The following is a 22,483-nucleotide window of genomic DNA, read 5'->3' on the forward strand; positions in this document are numbered from 1 at the left end:
TCTTCATACGACACTTGGCAATTTGAAAATGAGAACCGTTTTATCCCAGAACTTCTACACTATTAACTGTTTTCAAAGTTGATGTTTCTTTAAGGGAACAGGGAAATAATATAGGAAAGCAAACAAAGCAACAAGTACAGTAATAAGGGCAAATGCCAAGATATTTTTTAGAGTCAAATTATGCTCTTTGCATACATAACTATGAAAAAGCAAATTCTAAAACACTTAATGTAGAAACAGATACATAAACAACCACTTCCTAAATGCTTCACTGAAATTTCTAAACTCAAATGTCAAACTCATATTCTCCAATTATCAGACACCTTAAAAATCCATCATTAACATCTAATACTGAGAGACAGGGCTTGGGTGGGGAGGGGAAAGATGGCTTGGAGAAACAAAAGGAAAATGCAACAGTCCTAGGATGGGGGAAGGGGGAGGAGAGAAGTAGAAAAGGAGGCTAGTCATTAATACTAGCAATCACTGGTTTTATTTATTTCCACTGATAAAATATCACCTGTCACTTTAAACTCCTAAAGAGGATTTTAAAAAATTTTATTAGGTTTAAAGTAGGGTTTTTTTTCCTCCTTCGAGCAATTCTGATACAAAATTGCTGAGTTGTAAATGATTTTTAAATTTGTAAATATGATATATCAAGATATGTTAAGTAGAAAGCTTTAATTATTTAAAATAACCATAATCCTAAACAGAACCTGAAAAAAAAAAACAATGGAAATTAGATTTAAAATCCAGAAATTGCACTATTTAGGCATCATTTTGAATAATAAATTGAGATAGAGATCTGGATTGGATTTATGTTTTCCAAAGTACAGGGAACTTCAAAGTGAAAAAATTCCTTTTCAGTAGAGGTCAACACCTTCTCTGCAACTTACAGTCTTAGAGAATTTCCAGGGGCTGAAAGGTTAAACTACTTGTTCAGGGTCATACAACTACTGTGTGTGTCAGAAGGCTGAACTTGAACCTGGGTCTTTATGGCTTCCAGGCCAGCTTTGTAACCACTATGTCAGACAGCCTCTCAATTAACTGAGGGAAAATTTCAAACCCTTAATTCCAGGTATTTCTGTACTACACATTATAATACCTTATATTCTTGAACACCAACACAAAGAACAATAGAGGGGGAAAAAAAAACATGGCTTCAAGAAATGAATATTTAAACCAAATTGATGAAAGAGATTACTTTTCCATTTCTGTTTTGTGATTTACTAAATAGAACAAGAGGTATACCAGTAACAAGTAAATTTTACATAGTCAACAATTTAACATCATTTTAGAAAAGTGATCTAAATAGCAAGTAACTTAGATCAACAACTATGGTCAAATATGTTAAATAATGTATTTTTCAAGACAGAAACATATAACATTCTCACTCAGTTATGTAAACTTTAAACTTAAAAAGAAACCCCCCCCCCAAAAAAAAACCATTAGAAAATAACCAAATCCCCCAACCAAACAAAATGAAAGGGGAATTTAACTGGTTCTGGAACATGGCTCTACCCTCAATCCTTTGCAGTGAATCATATAAAGTCTTTTATTCTTCTTTAAACTCTTTTATACCTGCATTCTTATTTTTCTTTCCATAAATGACAGAGGTTGACTTTAACAGAACACCAAAGAGTCTCAACAGAAGTGTTACATAACTCAAAACTATCTTCTACATAGTATACCTTTACCTTCTATTTCCAAATGATTATAAAACTCAGATATTTTAATCAATCTTCCTTGGAAAAAACATTTAACACAATTTTAATTTTCCAAAAGAATAAGTTTCAAGATTAAGGAGATATTCCTAATGCAACATTAAATTCTCTAAGACCACTAGATTCGGAGCCAGGAGAGCTAAATTCAAATCTGGGATCTGCTATTTATTATGTGTCACCCTTACTAATAGTTTCCTTATCTGTAAAATGAGAAGGCTGGACTAGATGACCTAAAGTTCCTTCTAGTTCTAAATCTATGATCCTACTCCATTATTATTATTTATGTAACACACTATTAAATAATCATCTAAAGATAATTAAAATATTCACTTAGTGGCAAGCACAGGATACATCAAAACAAATCTGGACCTCACTTTAAAAATTAAGCTAGATTTGCTCAAAGCCACAGGAAGCTACAATGATATTTACCCCCCACAGAGAGCCAGTTAAAACATAGTAGAAAGTCAAAAGCAAAAGCAAGTCAAGTTAGTTAATGGAAAAATATTGTACTTTAAAAACTAAAAGAGCTCCACTGAATCAGGTGTCTTATAAGAATCAGACCACAAATAATGTTTTAACAGATTTTTCCTGTACATGCCTCCTCAAAGTAACTGCAGAAACAAAATTCAACCAGAACTGGAATTTAAGTTCACATTTAGTTTTAAAACCATTATCACTTTCCCAAATAAAATCAGAGATGTCCTTTAACCTGGTTAGAGACCCACACGGTAAAGAAAAGACAGCAAATTTTTTCTGACTCTTGCTCATGTCTTCTGAGGGGGCCCTTACAGTCAAGAATCCAACACACACTTTGTAAAATTATTCATGTACTACACAAAAATTTGAACATCCACTCAAATGTAACCAGTGACTGGCAGACCATTATCATCTATTAAATAGTAAGTGGCAGAATACGTACAAAAGTAATATTAAAGCACTACTCCAAATCCTTTGTAAAATTCTCTGATGAACAGAACATATATATACTCTACTATGAGACTGAGTATACCGAGAACAAAGTACAGGCCCCAGGATTTTTTTTTTTGGTTAAGTGAAAGTAAGACTCTTCTTCAGCAGTTAACTTAAACATTAGTACTGTAGCTATAACATCCTGTAATATTTATTGGCAAGTGGCCTAAAAAACTGGAGAATAATATAGATGGTGGCTCACACACCAACAGAAAGCTAGGTCACCATTTTCTATTCCTTCTGGTTCCCTTCACCCTCCTCCCCCAAAAAATAAAGCTGTGGAAGGCAAGTCTACACATCACAATACCTTATATTATAGAATACCAACACAAAGAACAAGACACCATGGTGGGAAAAAATGACAAGAAACCAAACTGATGAAAGAGATTATTTTTCCATTTCTGTTCTGTGATTTACTAAATGGAACAGGAGCTATACCAGTAACAAGTAAATTTTACATAGTCAACATTTTAACATCATTTTAAAAAAGTGATCTAAGTAGCTAAGTAACTTAGATGGCCAGTTTTTATGATGAAATGATAAATAATACATTTAAAAAAATAAAAACATATAACATTTTCACTCAGTTATGAAAGCTTTAAGCTTAAAAACAAACAAACAAACAAGTAAAAAAACCCCAACACTTAGAAAACAACCCAAAGAAGCAAAGAAGAAAAGAGAAATGTGTTCCTTTTTAATGTATTTCCTTGGGTAAAAATGGAAGTCTTGTGGGGGTAGACAGGCTATTCTGCGAATATGAATGAATAAAAAAAGCTTTTATTAATTGCTTACTATATGCAAAACACTGTAGTAAGTGCTGGGGAATATAATTAGAAAATGAAGAAAATCCCAGATCTCCAGGAGCTTGATTCTAATGGGGGTGATAATACATAAGGAAGATTTCAGAAGCAAGTTAGATGAAAGGGTCTCATGGTCCTTAAGGCCCTTAGCAGCAAAGCAATTGGTCAACACCTCTTCTTTTACATCATTTCTGCTGATAAAATCATGTCAGTTTCTGATGTTGAACCTTTGCCCATGCCAAGGACTAACTACAGAGGCAAGAACTTGCGGGTCTTCAGTAGCTGATGCTGGCTGAAGCACCTGCAAGGAGTATTTGCCAGGTTGTACATCCACCATGGTTGCTTCCCAGGACGAAGCTGTAGGACTGGGCTAGAAGCCATGTTATTCAACTGTCTCCTGGGTTTAGGGTCCCGTGCTATCTCCACCAGGTTCTGAAGGGAGATGATGGTTCAGGTGGTGGTGGCGATGGCAGCAGCTTGACTTTCCCGGCACATGCTGCCTCTGGTCTCTCCCTCATGGCATCCTGCTGTTTCAGTGAAGCAGGTTTGCCTCAATCATGGGTGGTAGTTGATAGAGATGATATGGATATGGACGATATTCACATTTTAGGGTAAAACACGTATATCGGATCTTCAGAAAAGAACCTTATCAACAAAAGGTCAAATGACTAAACATACTAACTTGTATGACATATTTCTATTATGCATATCAGCCACAAAACCAACTTTCAGTTATCTCTAACATGGGGAAATAGGATTACACAGTTAAATGAAACTCACTTTTTCATTTTTGACCACTAACACCTTTGATTTTCCACACTAAACTTTCCTGAAAGTTAAAGAAAAGACTATTTCTGTTAAATATATATATACACACACACACATATATAAAAATCGGAGAAGAAGTACCCCTGTAACCTCATTGTAGCTGCACATGGTGGTGGACAGCTCTGGCAGCTGTAAAGCAGGAAAGATATAGTGGAATTAGAGAAAATTCAGAGAATGACAACCAGAATGACCAAAGTAATGGGAGTTGTGTTATTTAAGAGATCAAGACTCTTTAGACGGGAAAGACGAATGCTGGGAGGGAACATGATGAGTCTACAAAATCAAAAATGTTATGAAAAAGATGTGCAAAGACTTGAAGCTTGAGATTCTAGGGAAAATAAAAGTACTTTAAAAGACAAGCAAATAGTAAACTTATAGAACTTTTTATATGGTCTCAAAGTTAGAAAGGATCTTAGATATCATCAAGTCCACACAAAAAAGAATCCTCTTTAAAATTATCCTTACAGATAGTCATCTCCTTAAATACTTATAGGGAAGGAGAACTTTCTCCAAAGTTACCAATGATCTCTTAATTACCAAATCTAATGAATAGCCTTTTTCTCAATCCTCATTCTCCTTGACCTCTCTGTTGCCTTTGAGATTTTCAATAACCTTCTTCTCCCTAGGTTCTTGTGACACTGACATTTCCATGTCCTGTCTAACCACTTCTATCACTTTCCTTGGCTGGCTCTTTATCCAGGTTCTCCCTCTAAACCAACAGTGTCTCTAAAGGCTCTGTCCTGAGTCCTTTTCACTCTCTATGGTATTTCACTTGTTGATCTCATTAGCTCCCAAGGATTCAATTATCATCTCTACACAGATGATTCTTAGATCTATCTGTCTGGCCCTAATAACGCTACTGATCTCCAGTCTCACATTGCCAACTGCCTAGTGGACATATCAAAATACCTTCATAACATCTCTCATATATACCCCTTTCTCTCCTCTTATACCATCACCACCCTGATTGACGGCCCTCATTATCTCACACCTGGACTACTGTAATAGTCTGTTGGTTTATCTCCTTGGCTCAAATTTCTCCCCACTCTAGTCTATCTGAGTTTCCCCTCCCTCCAATACACCCTTTACTTGGCTATCAAATTTATCTTATTAAAGCACAGGTCTACCTGTACTCAATAAACATTACCCCCTATTCAATACACTTCAGTGATTCCTTATTACCTCCAGGATCACATATAAAATCTTCAGTTTGGTTTTTAAAGTCCTTCATAACTTAACCCTTTCCTACCTTTTCCAGTCCTTTTATAACTTACTCTGTTCCAAATGTTCAACAATTCAGTGACACTGGCCTTACTCCTCTTCTTCACACAAGACATTCCACTCCCCACTTGTGTGTTTTCAATGGCTGCTCCCTATACTTAGAACCTTCTCATTCCTTATCTCTGCCGAGCTTTCCTGGCTTTCTTCAAGTCTCAAGACACCTTTTTCAGTTCTCTTTAATCTTAGTGCCTTCATTTTGAGATTATCTCCAATTTATCCTGTATGTACCTTGTTTGTACATAGTTGTTTCCATGCTGTCTCCCATTAGACTATGAGTTCCTTGAGAGCAGGGGTTGTTTTTTGCCTTTCTTTGCATCCCTGGCTCTTAGCACAGTGCCTGGCACACAGTAGACAGTTAATAAATGTTTGTTGACTTGGCTTTATTCTGGTCATTCTGTTTATAAAGTTTTAATTATTAAAAAGCTTTTCCTCATAATGAACTAACATCTGGGCCTTAGAAAATTCAAGCCACTGGAACCAGAGTGCTTTTTGGAGCTTATATGGAGTAAATTTAATTATTCTTCCACAATCAATCAATCAACAAGTATTATTGAACATCTACTATAGGCCATGCACTATGCTAATTACTAGGGATAAAATGGTAAAAATGAAATAATTCATTTCCTCAAGGAATTTGTATTCTGCAGCTGGGGTGGGGGGAGTGAGAAGGGAGTGACAATCTCTAAGTAAATAAATTTATACAGAATATACACAAGATACTTTTAGCAGAAAGGGCAATATGCCCCGGGGCAGGGAATGGTGGAGGCTTATTAGCAAAGGCTTCATGTGGAAGAGAGTGTTTGATCTGAATCTTAAAAGAAACCAGGCACTATAAGAACTGGGGGGTGAATGGGACATAAAACATCTGATTCAAATAGAAACCTTACAATCCTACTTCTCCCCTTTCTTCAACTTGCTCACAAGTGAAGCAAGTGCTACAGGCAGCCCCTTCCTTCAATCTTCCTGCCAATGCCCTGCCCCACCCTTCCATATTCCCCCTCATGACTGAACACTGACCACCTTCCCACCCCAATCCTTATAAGAAAAGCCAGAGCGTCAACTCCACTATGACTCTTATCCCCATTCTCTTGTACCAATAGTTGTAGGTTGAGCCCCTTTTAACCCACCCTTCCCTCTTCCAGCTATGAAGCAGACATAGAAGTTCATACTGCTTGGATGAGCAAGGAGTCACCAACTATAATCCTCCCAGTAAGATAGAAGACCACTGCCCTGCCACTGAACATTAATATCATCAGACCTTGCCACTATGGCCTTTAGACACCCAGACATTGCTGCATGACCTGTGGGATGCATGCTAAGACTTTTTGGGCAATGACATTTGCATTACTAAAAACTTCCTGGTGGATAGAGATGAGCTAGCAGTCTTCTTATTCACCCTGTATCTGCACACTAAATCACAGCTGAACTTTCCTTAATGTTTTCTCTCCCAATTTGAATGTGGGCCCTAGGAGAAATGGGACCATAATGATTTTCTACTTGTATCTCTAGGGCTTAGCAAACACTTTTTATTTCATTCATTCATTCATTCATTCATTCAAGATACATCTTCAGATATCTGAAGATGGTAGTCATGTTTCTCCACAAAGTTATCTCTAGGTTTGAATGTTTCCAGTGAAAAAATATTTGTATCAAATATCTCTGACAAGTTTTTGACATCCCAGAACAAGTAAAATAAACCTTTTAAAAGAAATACTTGAGACTAAAAGTCACTCTCCAATAGGGAAGTAGTCAAACCAAATGAACAAAAAATTCTCAAAAGAAGAATTGAAAATTATTAACAACAACATAAAGGAATGTACTAAGTCATTAATAATAAAAGAAATGAAAATCATATTCAAAGGTTTCACTTCACATCCAGCAAACTGACAAAGATGACAAAAGATAGAGCAATCAATGTAGGAGAGATTGTGGAAAGACAAGTCACTCTAATATGAAGCTATGAACTGGTACAAATATTTTGGAAGCGTGTTTTTTGGAATCATGCTAAGAAAGCGACCCAGAATTTGACCCAAGTATTCCAGTACTAGGGTATATATACCAAGGAGAACAATGGGAAAATGAAAGATCTCAAATATATCTAATATTTACAGCAGTACTTTTTGTGGTAGCAAAGAACTGGAAACAAAATAGATGTCTATTAACTGGGTAATGGCTGAGTAATGGAACAGAAGCATGGGAATACTTATATGAATTGACGTGAACAAACAGAACCAGGAAAACTATTCACAATCATTACAACAATGTCAATGGGAAGAATAATTATAATAAAATGATTGAAACAGAATGTTTTGAAATCATAATAACCAAGCCTAGACCCAAAGAAGAGATATAACGCCTCTTCATCTCACTTCTTTACAGAGGTGGGGAAGTATGGGTACAGAATACTGCATATAGTATCAGTCTCTTTCAATATGTCACCCAATTTTATTGAACTACTTTCTTCCTTCTTTTCTATTCTTTGATATAAGGAATGGTTCTATGGGCAGGAGAAAGGAATGTGAAATATACATAATATAAAAACAAGATTAATAAAATTTATTAAAAAATAAAAAACCTTGATTTCTGAATGTTTCACTGTTCTGATACCTCTTCTCTGAATATACATACTATAGTTCAGCAAAAATCATATAATAAAAAAAAGTATAAACAACTCCATCTACAACAATAACCTAAGAAAATAAAAATGTTCCTTTTAAAATGTCATACCTAGGACTGAACATAATAGTACAGACATTGGTTGACCACTGCAAAACACAGGACAATATTTCCCTTAATCTAGAACCTATACTGCTATTACTTCAGCTTAAGACTACAAAAACTTTTTTGACTCATATTAAGCTTGTAAGTCAATTTAAAATCTTAAATCTTTTTTCATATACATTTTCAAGCCAGGGTTCCCCCATGCTGTACTTGTACAATTGATTAAAAAAAACAAAACAAAACCAGAAATGCAGCTGTTCATATTTATTTTGTCAACTAGGTAGTATAAGGGATACAGCGCCAGGCCTGAAGTCAGGAAGATTTATCTTTTTTTTTTAAATGCTGAATGACTTAGTTTATTTTTCTGACAAAAGGAACAGAAGAATGTCTCCAGAAAAGAAAAACCACAGCAATTACATTTCTTTCCTAGTCCTCTCTGAAGAAACCTTGATTTGGCAGAAAGAAATACTTCTACTGTTGGAAGCTTACTTTTGATTTGCTAAGGCTCCATGCCTGAACTCAGCGTCCAAGTTCTTGGATATGTCTATATAAAAGAAACAGAGGAAGAGGTGTAGTGTTTGAATGCAAAAAAAGACCCGCTCTGTGGGTAGTTGTTTTGTCTTTAATGGGCACCAAATAACATCTCATCTAAGCATTCTGCAATCACGAAGATGGGCATCATGGGGCCACTTATGTGTCTTCAGTTATGTTCTCCAACCCCTTAGCCTCATAACAACGATCAAATCCAGAGATCCTCCTGTCCCTCTCTAATAGATTCCACTGGTATTGATTATGGGCAATTCTCTTTTCCTTGGCCCCATTGCTGTACTTTTGGATGAGAGAGGTGCTAATTCCTGGGATCATCAGACGTACGCCCATAATAGCCAGTCCCAGAAGAATTTCAAACCACATCTCGGCAGGAGGCTCATGGCCACAGACTGTTAGTGACTGTGAATATCACGCTGGCTGCAGGGTTCAAGATTTCTCTTTATGAGTTCAAATGTGACCTCAGACACTTCCTAGCTGTGACCCTGGGCAAGTCACTTACCTCTGTTTGCCTCAGTTCCCTCATCTGGAAAATTAGCTAGAGAAGGAAATGACAAACCACTTCAATATCTTTGCCAAGAAAACTCCAAATAAAGTCATGAAGAGTCGGACAAGATTGAAATGACTGAAGAACAACTGCCTCATAAAACATTAAGAAACAGTGGAGGGAAAAAGAGGTTTCCAGAAAGCTTGATAAAGATTCAACTAAGCCAGAACATCCCAAAGGCATCTGGCTCAGCAAAGATAGCATGTACATAGATAAGTAGGTAAATTTCAGAGAGGATACCAGGTGTTGGTGGGATAAGGAAAAGCTTCACTTTTTTAAAAAAACTTTATAATCTACCCTTCAAAAACAAAATGATTAATGCCGTCTATTTCCCAGAATTATGATATGCAGCTGGCTAGAAAATCCCTAGAGTTGGTGGTCTATCAGTACTTACATACATACATACATACATACAGGCATATATCTATGTATGTTTCTATGTATATGCATGTATGTATATATATGTATATGCACACATAGACACATAATACAGACATACACACAGACATATATCTTTTATATACATTGAGGATGGACAATGAATTGGGCCCTGAATTAAGTAGGAAGAGAAAAATGAGCTGAATTGCATTTAGGACACTTTATAATGTTTTTGTTCAAACTGAAACTAAATCTTTCCCCTCAAACCCTCTCCTCTTCCTAATTTCTCTGTTACTGTTGAGGGTACCACCATCCTCCTAGTTACCCAGGCTTGCAACCAAGGTGTCATCCTAGACTCAACTCCTGTGTCCAATTTGTTGCCAAAGCCTATTGATTTCGCCTTCATAACAACTTTCCTTCATGTCCCCTTCTCTCCTCCGACACTGCCACCACCCTGGTGCAGGTCTTCATCACCTTATACCTAGACTATTACAATAGCCTGCTTGTGAGTCTGCTGGCCTCAAGTCTTTCCGCTCCAATTCATTCTCCACTCAGCTGTCAAACTAATCTTAAGGGGCAGCTAGGTGACGCAATGGATAGAGTACCAGCCCTGGAGTCAGGAAGACCTGAGTTCAAATCTGGCCTTAGACACTTGATACTTACTAGCTACGTGACCCTGTGCAAGTCACTTAACCCTGATTGCTCCACCAAAAAGCAAAAAATAAACAAAAAAACAGAAAAACTTATCTTAAACTGCAAAACCCTTCACCTCCAATTCAATAAGCTCATCCCTCCCTGCTAGGTTCCCTGACTTTCTTCAAGTCTCAGCTAAAGTCCACCATCTGCAAGAAGCCTTCCCCAGCCCTCCTTAATCTCAACGTCTTGCCCATGAGACCATCCTGAATTTACCCTGTCTATATGTTGTTTGTACATTATTGTATGCATATTGTTTTCCCCGAGTTCAGATGCTGAGTTCAGGCATGGAGGCTTAGGAAATCAAAAGTAGGCTTCCAACAGTAGAAGTATTTCATGTTGCCAAACGAAGGTTTCTTCTGAGAGAACTAGGAAAGAAATGTTTCCCCTCTGAACTACTTTCTTTCTCAGCCTCAGTTTCCTCCTGCACACAATGGAGACAGCACCTATCTCACAGGTTAGGTTGTGAAGACGAAATGAGAAAATATACACGAAGAGCTATATCGGTGTTAGCTATTGTAATATTACCAAAAGGAGGTAGCATAGTATGGTAGAAAGCTGGCCTTGTGTCAGGAATACCAAGGTTCAAATTATGTATATGACAGATACTGCCGGTGTGTCCCTAGGCAAGTCACTTAACTTCTCAGTGTTCTAGAAGGTACTGACTCGCTGGTAGAGGGAATTTTCTTATCCAGCAGTTAGTTCCCTATTCCAATGAAATCACAGGCTCATTCTCTATAACCATATATTATCAAGGAGAAAGCATTGTGCAGGACACATGGTGAAAAGGATATCATCAGAAGCTGTATATATGCCTGGACAAGGAAGTGACCAGAGCAAGAATGAAGAATACCAGATGGAAACCCCCTTTCATCCAATGGTATGCACACAATGCCAAGAAAGCCAGAGGAAGTCCCCTAGCATTGTGGATGGACCCCCTATTGAGGGATTTTATAGCTGCATATAAAAAAGAATCACATAAAATTAAGAAGGTGGAGGAGGGGAAGAGAGCATTGCAAACTACATTACTGTGGGGAATAGCGACATGGATGGGATCACAGGTCTTTCAAAGTAAAGTTCATCTAGTTTGCTCATCATTATAACTTTTTGAATCTTGATTCTGGCCTCCAATATATGAGCTACTCCCCTCGCCATGTGTGATTTGCAAATGTGATAAACAGAATTTGTTTTAAACTGAGTCACTGATGAAAATGCTGCTGGAATATGACCAACTATATACTACTGTGGCATGTCACAAAAGGCTTCTTCAAACTGACACAGAGCCATTAACACTGTTTGAAAATAATTATCCTAGTCTCCTTAGGCCTCAGTTTACTGCTCTCTAACTGGAGGGGATCAACAAATGGGATCATCTTAGAATGCCTCACTCTTCATTCACAGAGTAGTGTGCTGGGTCCTGGGGGAAGATATAGTTGAGATAAGATACAATCCTTCCTCTTAAAAGCAAGTAAGGAAATGACACAAATAATTAAAATACAAAACAATACATGACAACTATACATTACATTACAAAGTCATTTTCTCAAACCATCCCTGTGAGGCAGAAAGTTTAAGTATTATTATCCTCCTTTACTGATGAGGAAACTGCATCCCTGAGAGATGAAGCAACTTGACTACAGTCACACAGCTACAAAGCAGAATAAGTTGATCAAGAAAGGCTTTATGGAGAAAGGCATTGATTTAGGCTTTAAATTACAGAAAGGAATTAAGTGAAGATAGGGATGAAGGATATTTTAGATACAGGAAAAAGTAGGATAAAATGTAGGTGGAAAAGTACAAGATATATTTGGGGGACAGAAAGTCGTTCAGTTTAAGCTAGGAAAGTAGGGCAGAACATAATCAAGGACAGCAAAAATTTCATACATGACAGCTTCCATTTTATTTACCAGGCAAGAGGAAATTATTAAAATTTATTTGAGCAGAGGAATGATATGATCACATCTAGGCACAAGGAAGGTACTATGAAGGATGTATTCAAGCATGGAGGAGGTAGAGAGAGGCAGGAAGGCCACTATGATATCTCCAGTAAAAATGAAGGTCTGTATTAGGATGGGAGTAATGAAAATGGAAAACAGGAAACTGATGTGAAAGATGTCACAGAGATAGCAATAGTAAGGTTTGGTCGCTGATTGGATTTGAGAGTTCAGTGAAAGGGAAGATACAAAAAATTTCAAACATGGAGAGAGATAAAAATGATCATGCCAAGACAAGATAGAAAGAAGAAGGAAGATATTAAGCTTAATTTGAAATGTGTTGAGTTTGAGATCTCTTTTAGACATGCTGTGTTTCAGGTGTCAGAAGGGCATCTAAGTAGAGATGTAGATCTAGAATTCTACAATGAGATGAAGGCCAAATATAGAGATCTGGGAGTAATCTGGACAGAGGTGATCATTAAAGCCATGAGAGAAATTGAGGTTTCCAAGAGAGACTAGAAGAGGAAAACAGAAAAGGGAAAAACCTTAAGGAAAATCCAACTTAAGAGTTGGGAAGGATAAGAAGGATAAGAAGCTAGAAAAGGCAGTAAAAAAAAAAACAAAACAACTAGATAGTTAGGAAAGAACAGTGTGGTATCTTGGAATCCAAAAGAAAGAGAATATACAGGAAAATGGAATGGTCAATGATGCTACAGAAGGCTGAAAAAGATGACTGAATTTGACACAGAGAAGTCCTTTTATTAATCTACTTGTTAGAAGCAAGGAAATTACCTTTTTGATCTATGTATAGGGAAAGTATTCGGATCAAAAAAAGGAAAGAGGGAATCACCAAAGATAAAATTGACAATTTTAATTATATAAAATTAAAGTTTGTGCACAAAAAAAGTACGTAGCTAAAAATAGAAAGGAAAATAAAGGTCTCATTTCTAAGATATATAAGGAACTTATTCAAATTTATTTAAAAAAAAAAAAGATCCATTCCCCAAAGGGATAAATAGTCAAAGGCTTTGGGAAGGCATTTTTCTGAGGAATAAATCTAAGCTATCAATAGTCATATGGGAAAAAAAATGCACCAAATCACTAATAATTGTAGACATGTAAATTAAAACAACTCTGAAGTTCCACCTTACACTCATCAGATGGGCAACAAAGCCAAAAAACAAGAAAATGACATGTTGGGAGAGGCTATAGAAAAATACGCACATTAATGCACTGTTGGTGATACTGCCCTTCTCAAAAGCAATTCAAAACTATGGCCAGAAAATTACTAACTCATGTATACCCTTTGACCCAGCAATATCACAACTAGGTCCATATTCCAAAGAAATCAAAGAAAGAAAAAAAAGACCCTTATGCCCACATATATTTATAGCAGCTCTTTTTGTGGTGGTAAAGAATCAGAAACTAAGGTGGTATTCATCAGTTGGGGAATGAACGAACAACTTATGCTATATGAACGTAATGAAATATTACAAATGAAGTGGACAATTTCAGAGAAATCTGGAAAGAACTAACACAGAGGGAGGATGGGGGCGGAGCCAACATGGCGGAGGGAAGGCAGTGACTTGCCTGAGCTCTCCCCCCAAACGCCTCCAAATACCTCTAAAAAATGGCTCTAAACAATTTCTAAAGCAGCAGAACCCACAAAAAGACAGAGTGAAACAAATTTCCAGCCAAAGACAGCCTGGATAGTTGATCAGAAAGGTGTATCATGCCAGGTGGGGAGAGGAGCGCAGTTCGGCGTGGGTGCACAGGCCGCAGCGACCCTGGAGCAGGCTTCAGAGGACTGAATCTCAGGCAGCTGTGGCGGTTTCCAGACTTCTCAACCCATGAACGCCAAAGACAACTTGGAAGGTCAGTGGGAAAAATCTGTGACTGTGCTGAGAGAGGAGCTAGGTCTCAGTCGCAAGTCTCGAGCACGGCCTGGGGCCAAGGCTGTTTCCTGAGCTTCCAGCCCACAGACTGAGGGGGAATCAAGTGGCTGATCAGAGGGGGATTGCAGGGTTCTCTTTGCCAGTGCTGAGGCAAGAATCTCTTGCTTTACCAATGCTTGGATCTGGATCACAGTTCTCAGGGGCGGTCCTGGGGTGAGGAAGAAAGCTGGCGTGTTGGAGCTTGTTGTGGCAGTGGAGAGAAAACACTTCGCCCTTGATCATACCACCTTGGAAGAACTGAAAATTTTCAGATCCCTAGAAGTATCTCTGAAAACAGCTGTACAAACCCCCAAGCTTGGGACAGTACATTCTCCACATTGGAAGCAGACTTTTAACTTAACAAAGAGTTTAAAACTCAAGTAATTGGTCAGGATCATGAGTAAGCAGCGCAAAAAAAGTCAGACTATATCTTACCTTGGTGACAAAGAAGATCAAAACATACAACCAGAAGAAGACAACGAAGCCAAAGCTCCTACATCCAAAGCCTCCAAGAAAAATATGAATCAGTCCCAGGCCTTGGAAGAGCTCAAAAGGGATTTTGGGACGCAAGTAAGAGAAGTAGAGGAAAAGCTGAGAGTGATGCAAGAAAATCATGAAAAACAAGTCAACAGCTTACTAAAGGAGACCCAAAAAATTACTGAAGAAAATAACACCTTAAAAAATAGCCTAACCCAAATGGCACAATAGGTCCAAAAAGCCAATGAGGAGAAGAATGCCCTAAAAAGCAAAATTGGCCAAATGGAAAAGGAAGTCCAAAAGCTTACTGAAGAAAATACTTCCTTAAAAATTAGAATAGAGCAATTGGAAGCTAGTGACTTTATGAGAAATCAAGATACTGTAAAGCAAATCCAAAAGAATGAAAAATGAGAAAACAATGTGAAATATCTCACTGGAAAAACAACTGACCTGGAAAATAGACCCAGGAGAAAAAATTTAAAAATTATTGGACTATCTGAAAGCCATGATCAAAAAAAGAGCCTAGACATCATCTTTCACGGAATTATCCAGCAAAACTGTCCTGATATTTTAGAACCAGAGGGGAAAATAGAAATTGAAAGAATCCACTGATCTCCTCTTGAAAGAGATCCCCAAAGGAAAACTCCTAGGAATATTGTAGCCAAATTCCAAAGTTCGTAGGTTAAGGAGAAAATTTTACAAGCAGCCAGAAAGAAACAATTCAAGTATTGTAGAAACACAATCAGGATAACACAAGATTTAGCTGCTTCTACATTAAGGGACCGCAGGGCATGGAATATAATATTCCAGAAGGCAAAGGAGATAAGATTACAACCAAGAATCACCTACCCAGCAAAACTGAGTATAATCCTGCAGGGCAAAAAATGGTCATTTAGTGAAATTGAGGACTTTCAAGCATTCATGATGAAAAGACCAGAGCTGAATAGAAAATATGATTTTCAAATACAAGACTCAAGTGGAACATGAAGAGGTAAACAGGAAAGAGAAAATCATAAGAGACTTAGTAAGGTTGAACTGTTTACATTCCTGCATGGAAAGATGATATTTGTAACTCATGAGATCTTTGTCAGTATTAGGGTAGTTGGAGGGGAAAAATTATATGTACGTAAATATAGATATAGATAGATAGAGGGCATAGGGTGAGTTGAAAATGAAGGGGTCATATCTGGAGAATAAAATTAAGGGGTGAAAAAGGATTATACTAGGACAAGGAGAAAGGGAGAGGTAGAATGGGGTAAATTATCTCATAAAAAAACAGAAAAGAAAAGGCTCTTATAGTAAAGGGGAAATGGGGGAAGGTGAGAGAGAATGAGTGAATCTTATTCTCATAGGATTCGACTTAAGGAGGGAATAAGATACACACTCAATTGGGTATGGAAATCTGTCTTACCCTACAGGAAAATTGGCAGGGGGGGCGGAAGGACAAGAGAGTAGGGGGATGATAGAGAGGAGGGCAGATTGGGAAAGGGGATAATCAGAAGCAAATACTTCTGAGGAGGGACAGGGTCAAAAGAAAGAATAGAATAAATGGGGAGGTGGGAAAAGATTAAGGGAAATAGAGTTAGTTTTTCACAGCATGTCTACTATGGAAGTGTTTTGCATAACTGCACATGTATAACCTATATTTAGTTGCTTGCCTTATCAATGAGGGTGGGTGGGGAGGGAGGAAGGGAGAAAATTTGGAATCCAAAGTTTTAAAAACACATGTTTAAAAAAAAATGTTTTCACATGCGACTGGGAAATAAGAAATACAGGAAATGGGGTACGGAAATCCATCCTGCCCTACAGGAAAATTGAAGGGGAAGGGGATAAGAGAAGGGGGGGAGAGATAGAAGGGAAGACAGACTAGGGGAAGGGGTATTCAGAATGCATGTCATCTTGGGGTGGGGGGAAGGGCGAGATGGGGTGAAAATTTGGAACTCAAAATCTTGTGGAAGTAAACATTGAAGACAAAAATAAAATTATTCCATATATTTAAAAAAAAAACTAATGCAGATTTAGGAGAACATTTTAAACAACAACAACAACAATATAAAGACAAATAACTATGAAAGGCTTAAGAACAACGATCAATACAATGACCCCCAAACTTCCACAGGACCTGCCATACTGCCTATCTCCTGAGAGAGAAGTAATAGACTCACTGTTTAGATTGAGACATATATTTTGGCCATGGCTAAAAATGTGAGAATTTATTTTATTTTTGTTCCATAGAGTTTTCCTTCTTTTTTCCTATTCTTTTTTTTTAATTGAGGAGAGAATGGGAGGGAAAAAAAACAAATTTTTGTTAATTAAAAAAATTAAATAAAAATATTTTTAAAAGAGAAATCAGATTGTGAGGAGGAAGTGGGTGGTGGGACACTGGAGATAGCATTATTAAATTATAGAGAATTTTTTCAAGAAATTATCTAGTAAAGCAGGAGAGAGAAATGAAGTGGCAACTGGATAGGATGGAAGAGTCAGTGGATAGGTATTTTTGTTTTTTTTTTTAAAGACTGGGCAGATCTGAGCACGTTTATAGCCTTCTTCTCAACAGGCCCTAACCCATGACTGCTTCTAGCACCAAATTGCATTATAAGGAAAGAAGATCTTGAATATTCTATTCATCTGATTCCCTTCAACAAACATCTTTCCAATCACCGATAATCTACCTAGACTCTCTGCTTACTGGTTAGTCTACTCCCATTCCCTTACACATACCCTATTCCAGCAATTCTGAAACCCTGGCTACCTATGAACAACACCCATTCCTCATTATCAATTTGCTACCTCACTCTATGCACTTCAACCCAAACTCCTGATTTCCCCCCCTCCCTATCTGCCCTCCCCCTCCATTGTGCTCTGTGGAATGCCTGCCCCATAATTACCATCAACAGCAGATATGTGCCCAGCAGTACAGACATTCTTAATGACAGTCAAGACTAGAGTCTGTAGAAAGAATGCTATACTAGGAGTCAAGAGACCTGGGCTCTTGTTGAGTCTCAGGGTTCATGTCCAAACAAATAAGGATTAGTTGAAGTGATGTACAGAGGATAGCAGAGGGCAAAAACAACACTGCAGCAGCCAGGTTCAGTAATGGTAGTGGCTATGACTTCAACAGGAATAGTATCTGGGAAAGTTAAATGTGTTAAGCTGAAAAGGAAAAGTAAGGGATTGGCCCAGTTAGTACTTCCTGGGGCTCGGGTTTAGGTGAAACAGGTCAAACTGTGATAAACCAAGTTGAGGGCTGATCAAAAAGGTACAAGCCAACAGGAATTCATGAAGTTGGTCAGGATCCAGTACACAGAGCCGAGTACAATTATGTCTGTCTATGCATGCTAGTTCTTTTTAATCTTCCAAGGAAGATCTCATCTTTTACAGTCTATTAAAGATCTGACACCTCTAGGTTCTGACAATTATAATACAAGTATTCCTACTTGCACGCTGAGACCTTGAGCCAGTCAGTCAATAAATATTTATTAAATGCTTATGTGCCGGGTATTATGCTAAGCATTGGGGATCTGGGATTATAAAAAAAGGTAAAAGACAGTCCCTGCCCTCAGAGAACATCCAATTTAATGGGGAAGACATCATGTAAACAGTTATGTACTATAAGCTATACATAGGATAACCTAGAAATAATCAACAGCGTAAGCACTAGAATTAAGGTGGATCTAGAAGGGCTTCCTGGAGAAGGTAGAATTTTAGTTGGTACTTAAAGGAAGTCAGGAGGTAAAGATAAGGAGGGAGAGTATTCCAGGCATAGAGGATGGCTAGTGAAAATGCCTGGGGTTGGAAGATGTGATGTATTGTTTGAAACAAGGAAGGAGGTTAGTGTCACTTTCCAGAATGGGGTAGGGGGGAGGGAATTATGAAGGGTGCTGAATGCCAAACAGAGGATTTTATATTTGATCCTGGAAGTGATAGGGAACCACTGGAGTTCACTTAGGGTGAAGGGATGTGATAGGATCAGATTGTTATTTAGGAAGATCACTCTGACAGCTGAATGGAGGATGGACTGGAGTGGGGAGAGAAATGCAAGGCAGGGAGATCCACTAGTGGGCTACTGCCATAGTCAAGGTAAAAAAGTGATGAAGGCTTACACCAGGATTAGTATCAGAGGAGAGAAGGGGGCATATAGGAGAAATGTTAAGAAGGTAAAATCTTCTGTTGCCAGTCCTTAGTAACAGATTGGACATGGCAGGTGAGAGAATGTGAGGAATAAAGGATGATTACAAGGTTGCAAGCCTGGGAGCTATGCTCAACAGTAATAGTTAAAGGTCAGTTAAGGAAGGAGAGGATGTTTTGATAATTTTGAACATGTTGAGTTTAATATGTGTACAGGACATCCAATTTGAGATGTTCAATAGATAGAAGATATGTGACTGGAGGTCTGCTGAGAGGCTAGGGCTGGATAAGAGATTTTAAGTAAGTCATAAAATCATAACAAGATGACTGTAAAAGTCCTTCCTGCTCTAACTCTTTTTCCAGATAAAGTGACTAAGGCCCAGGGAAGTCATTTTCTGAATTTCAGTCTCCTCTTTTGTAAAATGGTATATGATTCCTGCTCTTCCTACCTCGAAGGGATGTTTGTTTTATTTTCTATCAGGCCTATGATGTCATAGTATAGGGAGTTCCCAGTGAGGAACTCCTTGTACCAAAGAAGACTGGTACCTTTCTCTGAAACTTGATTTTAGAGAACTGTTTTAAGAGACACTGAGAGGATAAGTGACTTGCCCAGACTAGATCTAGAGTCAGTATATAAGTGACTTGAACCAAGGTCTTCCTGCCTCTGAGGCTAGCTCTCTATCCATGTGCCTTTAGCTCCTAGGGTTGTTGTGAAGACCAAATAAGACAAATGCAGGTGAACATGTTTTGTCAGTTATAATGTTCAATGAAAATGAATGGCATCATTATGATTTCATAAAAATAAGTGATGGGCAAATACAAAGATTCCCAAATTTTAAAAGAGCAAAAATGTACCTGAACAGCTCAACAGTAATAGGGAACTGACTGCTTGAGCAAGAGCCAATGTCCAACCTCTTCCCCACTCATGACAGTTTGTTCTCAAATCTTTGTTTCCCCCTTTGCTTCATACTGGGATATTCAGCAAGCACATTTTGAAAGCAAATATTTTTCTCTATTAGAAAATATAAGTACCTTTGGCTTAATTCCAATTAGTGTCCTTTTAAATCCTGTTTGACTGAAAAGGATGTTGTTTATGTTATAAACAGTTACACAGAATTCTGATTACATTTCATTAAAGTTATTTTTCTATATGATATCCTCTATGCTAGAATGGAAACTGCATAAAAACAGAAGACAATCTTTTATCTAAACTTGTTTTTAATATCTCTTACTGTCTGATACAAAATTGCACATATTAGGTATACGCATAATATCTGTTGAACCAAATCCTAAATTTTTCAAGGAATGGCTAAATATATTGTAGACTATCTCTAGCTTTTTCTCATTTTTCTTGCTACCTCTTTCCGTAATCATTTTTTTGCTTATTAACACTGCCATCACATTCATGAATACTGAGATAGAGGAAAGGACAACATGTTCCAGAATGTTTTACACAAATACTAAAACAGTCATCGTTAGTACAACATTCAAGAACACTGAGATAGAGGCAGAAACAAAAAGTCTGTGTTCTGTTCTGAGAAGCTTCTGTCATCACGATCTGGTAGGCCTAATTTAAAAATGTATATTTTCTCCCAGTTCTTGTCTTAGCCTATTTCCAGTTAGTATAGAGTTGTTCTAGAACAAAAATTTGAAGAAATCATAACAGTCTTGGCAAAACCTCACTATTATGATAAACTCAAGAAAAAAACTAAATTAGCAAAGTTATAAAATGTACACACACATATAAATATACATATGTGTATGAATGTACACACACACACAAATATAATCTCACAGGTTCATGGATTTAGAATCAGAAAATTTTCTTCTATTTATTTACTTATTTTTAATTTTTCAACATTCACTTTTTGGGGGGGGGGTGAGGCAATTGGGGTTAAGTGACTTGCCCAGGGTCACACAGCTAGTAAGTATCAAGTGTTTGGTCTGAGGCCGCATTTGAACTCAGGTCCTCCTGACTCCAGGCCTGGTGCTCTATCCACTGTGCCACCAAGCTGTTCCCTCAACATTCACTTTTGTAAGATTTTTAAGTTCTACATTTTCTCCTCTCCTTTCCCTCCCCCTTCTCCAAGACAGCGTGCAATCTGATATAGGCTATATTTGCACAATCATATTAAACATATTTCCACATTAGTCATGTTGTAAGGAAGAATTAGAACCAAAGGGCAAAACCACGAGAAAGAAAAAAACAATAAGAAAAGAGAAAATAGTCTGCTTCGATCAACATTCGGACTCCACAGTTCTGTCTCTGAATGTGGATAGCATTTTCCATCATGAGTCTTTTGGAATTGTCTTAGATCATTGCATTGCTGAAAAGAGCTAAGTTTGTCAAAGTTGGTCAATGCTCTCCTGGTTCTGCTCACTTCACTAAGCATCAGTTCATGTTAAGTCTTTCTAGATTTTTCTGAAATCCTCCTGGTCACCATTTCTTTTTTTTTTTTTAATTCCATAAATTAACCCATTTATTGTTGGACTATGGGCTACAGATATTTGATAAGAAGATTTTACTGGTCTTAATTCCTTCTGTCTTCTGATGGCAGATTTGACTGTGACTGCAGAGGTGGTATTGTAGGTCCATGTACCACCAGCTACTGTCTTCATACAGGATCCACAATGCCAGATACCCATAGCCCATCTCTTCATTTTGGTCTTGCCACAGAAGGAGCAGGTATACTTGGCACGCTGGCTAATTTCAATTTTCTTCACCATTTTTCTGAGGGATGCACCACAATGTGTTCCATATTCACCAATAATTCCGACCTTCTTGGTACGTTCAGCCATGTTGCCAGTTGTGGGGCCGGAGCTTGGAGAGGCCTGGTCACCATTTCTTATGGAACGATGGTATTCCATTACGTTCTTATGACACAACCTGTTCAGCCATTCCCCAATTGATGGGCATCCCTTCAATTTCCAATTCTTGGCTGCCACAAAAAGAGATGCTATAAATTTTTCCTTCAAATGTGTATAGCAGCTCTTTTTGTAGTGGCCAAGAATTGGGAAAAAAAATTTTTTTTAAGACATTGAATCCAACTCTCTTACTTTGTAAGTAAAGAGACTGAGGCCAAAAGAATTAAGTGACTTGCCCAAGGTCATACAGCCAGTGAGTGTCTGAGACAAATTTGAACCCTGATCTCTCTGACTCCAAGTCCAGCTCTCTATCCACTACACCACACTGCCTCTCAATTTAAGGTTTGCAAAGCACTTATACATATTCTCATATATGAATGTATTTTTAAAGGAAATAAATACAGCTTTACTATTTTTAAGTACATTTAACAACTCCTGCAAATGTTGCTAAGCAAAGATCCATTAGTCAAATTCATTAGTGAATATTTTAAAACAGTGAGCGTTCATGTGTAACTAGATGGTGAAATGGTAAATTGTTTATGTATAATTACATGCTTCCAAAATTTTTAAAATGTTCTTTTACATATGTGAAGACTTCCTCTTTAAAATAATATTTATTCTGTAATTAATTTGCTCAGCAAAAATTAATTTCCATAGATGG

General features: G+C 37.6%; 2 protein-coding genes and 1 pseudogene across 3 annotated transcripts in view; all 3 read right to left on the reverse strand.

Moving 5' to 3' along the window:
• VMP1 (vacuole membrane protein 1) overlaps window positions 1-22,483 on the reverse strand; it is a 126,133-nt gene that overhangs the window by 51,058 nt on the left and 52,592 nt on the right. The window lies entirely within an intron of this gene.
• LOC114049330 lies at window positions 8,877-9,324 on the reverse strand (annotated as a pseudogene).
• Window positions 21,400-21,830, reverse strand: LOC114049328 (60S ribosomal protein L37a-like; the record flags this gene model as incomplete). Its single annotated transcript, XM_027870591.1, has 1 exon — window positions 21,400-21,830. A coding segment is annotated over exon 1 (426 nt), but the record flags the coding sequence as incomplete, so codon positions are not given.

Source organism: Vombatus ursinus, unplaced genomic scaffold (assembly GCF_900497805.2).
Source record: "Vombatus ursinus unplaced genomic scaffold, bare-nosed wombat genome assembly UNPS02014797.1, whole genome shotgun sequence".
NCBI classification, from domain to species: domain Eukaryota; kingdom Metazoa; phylum Chordata; class Mammalia; order Diprotodontia; family Vombatidae; genus Vombatus; species Vombatus ursinus.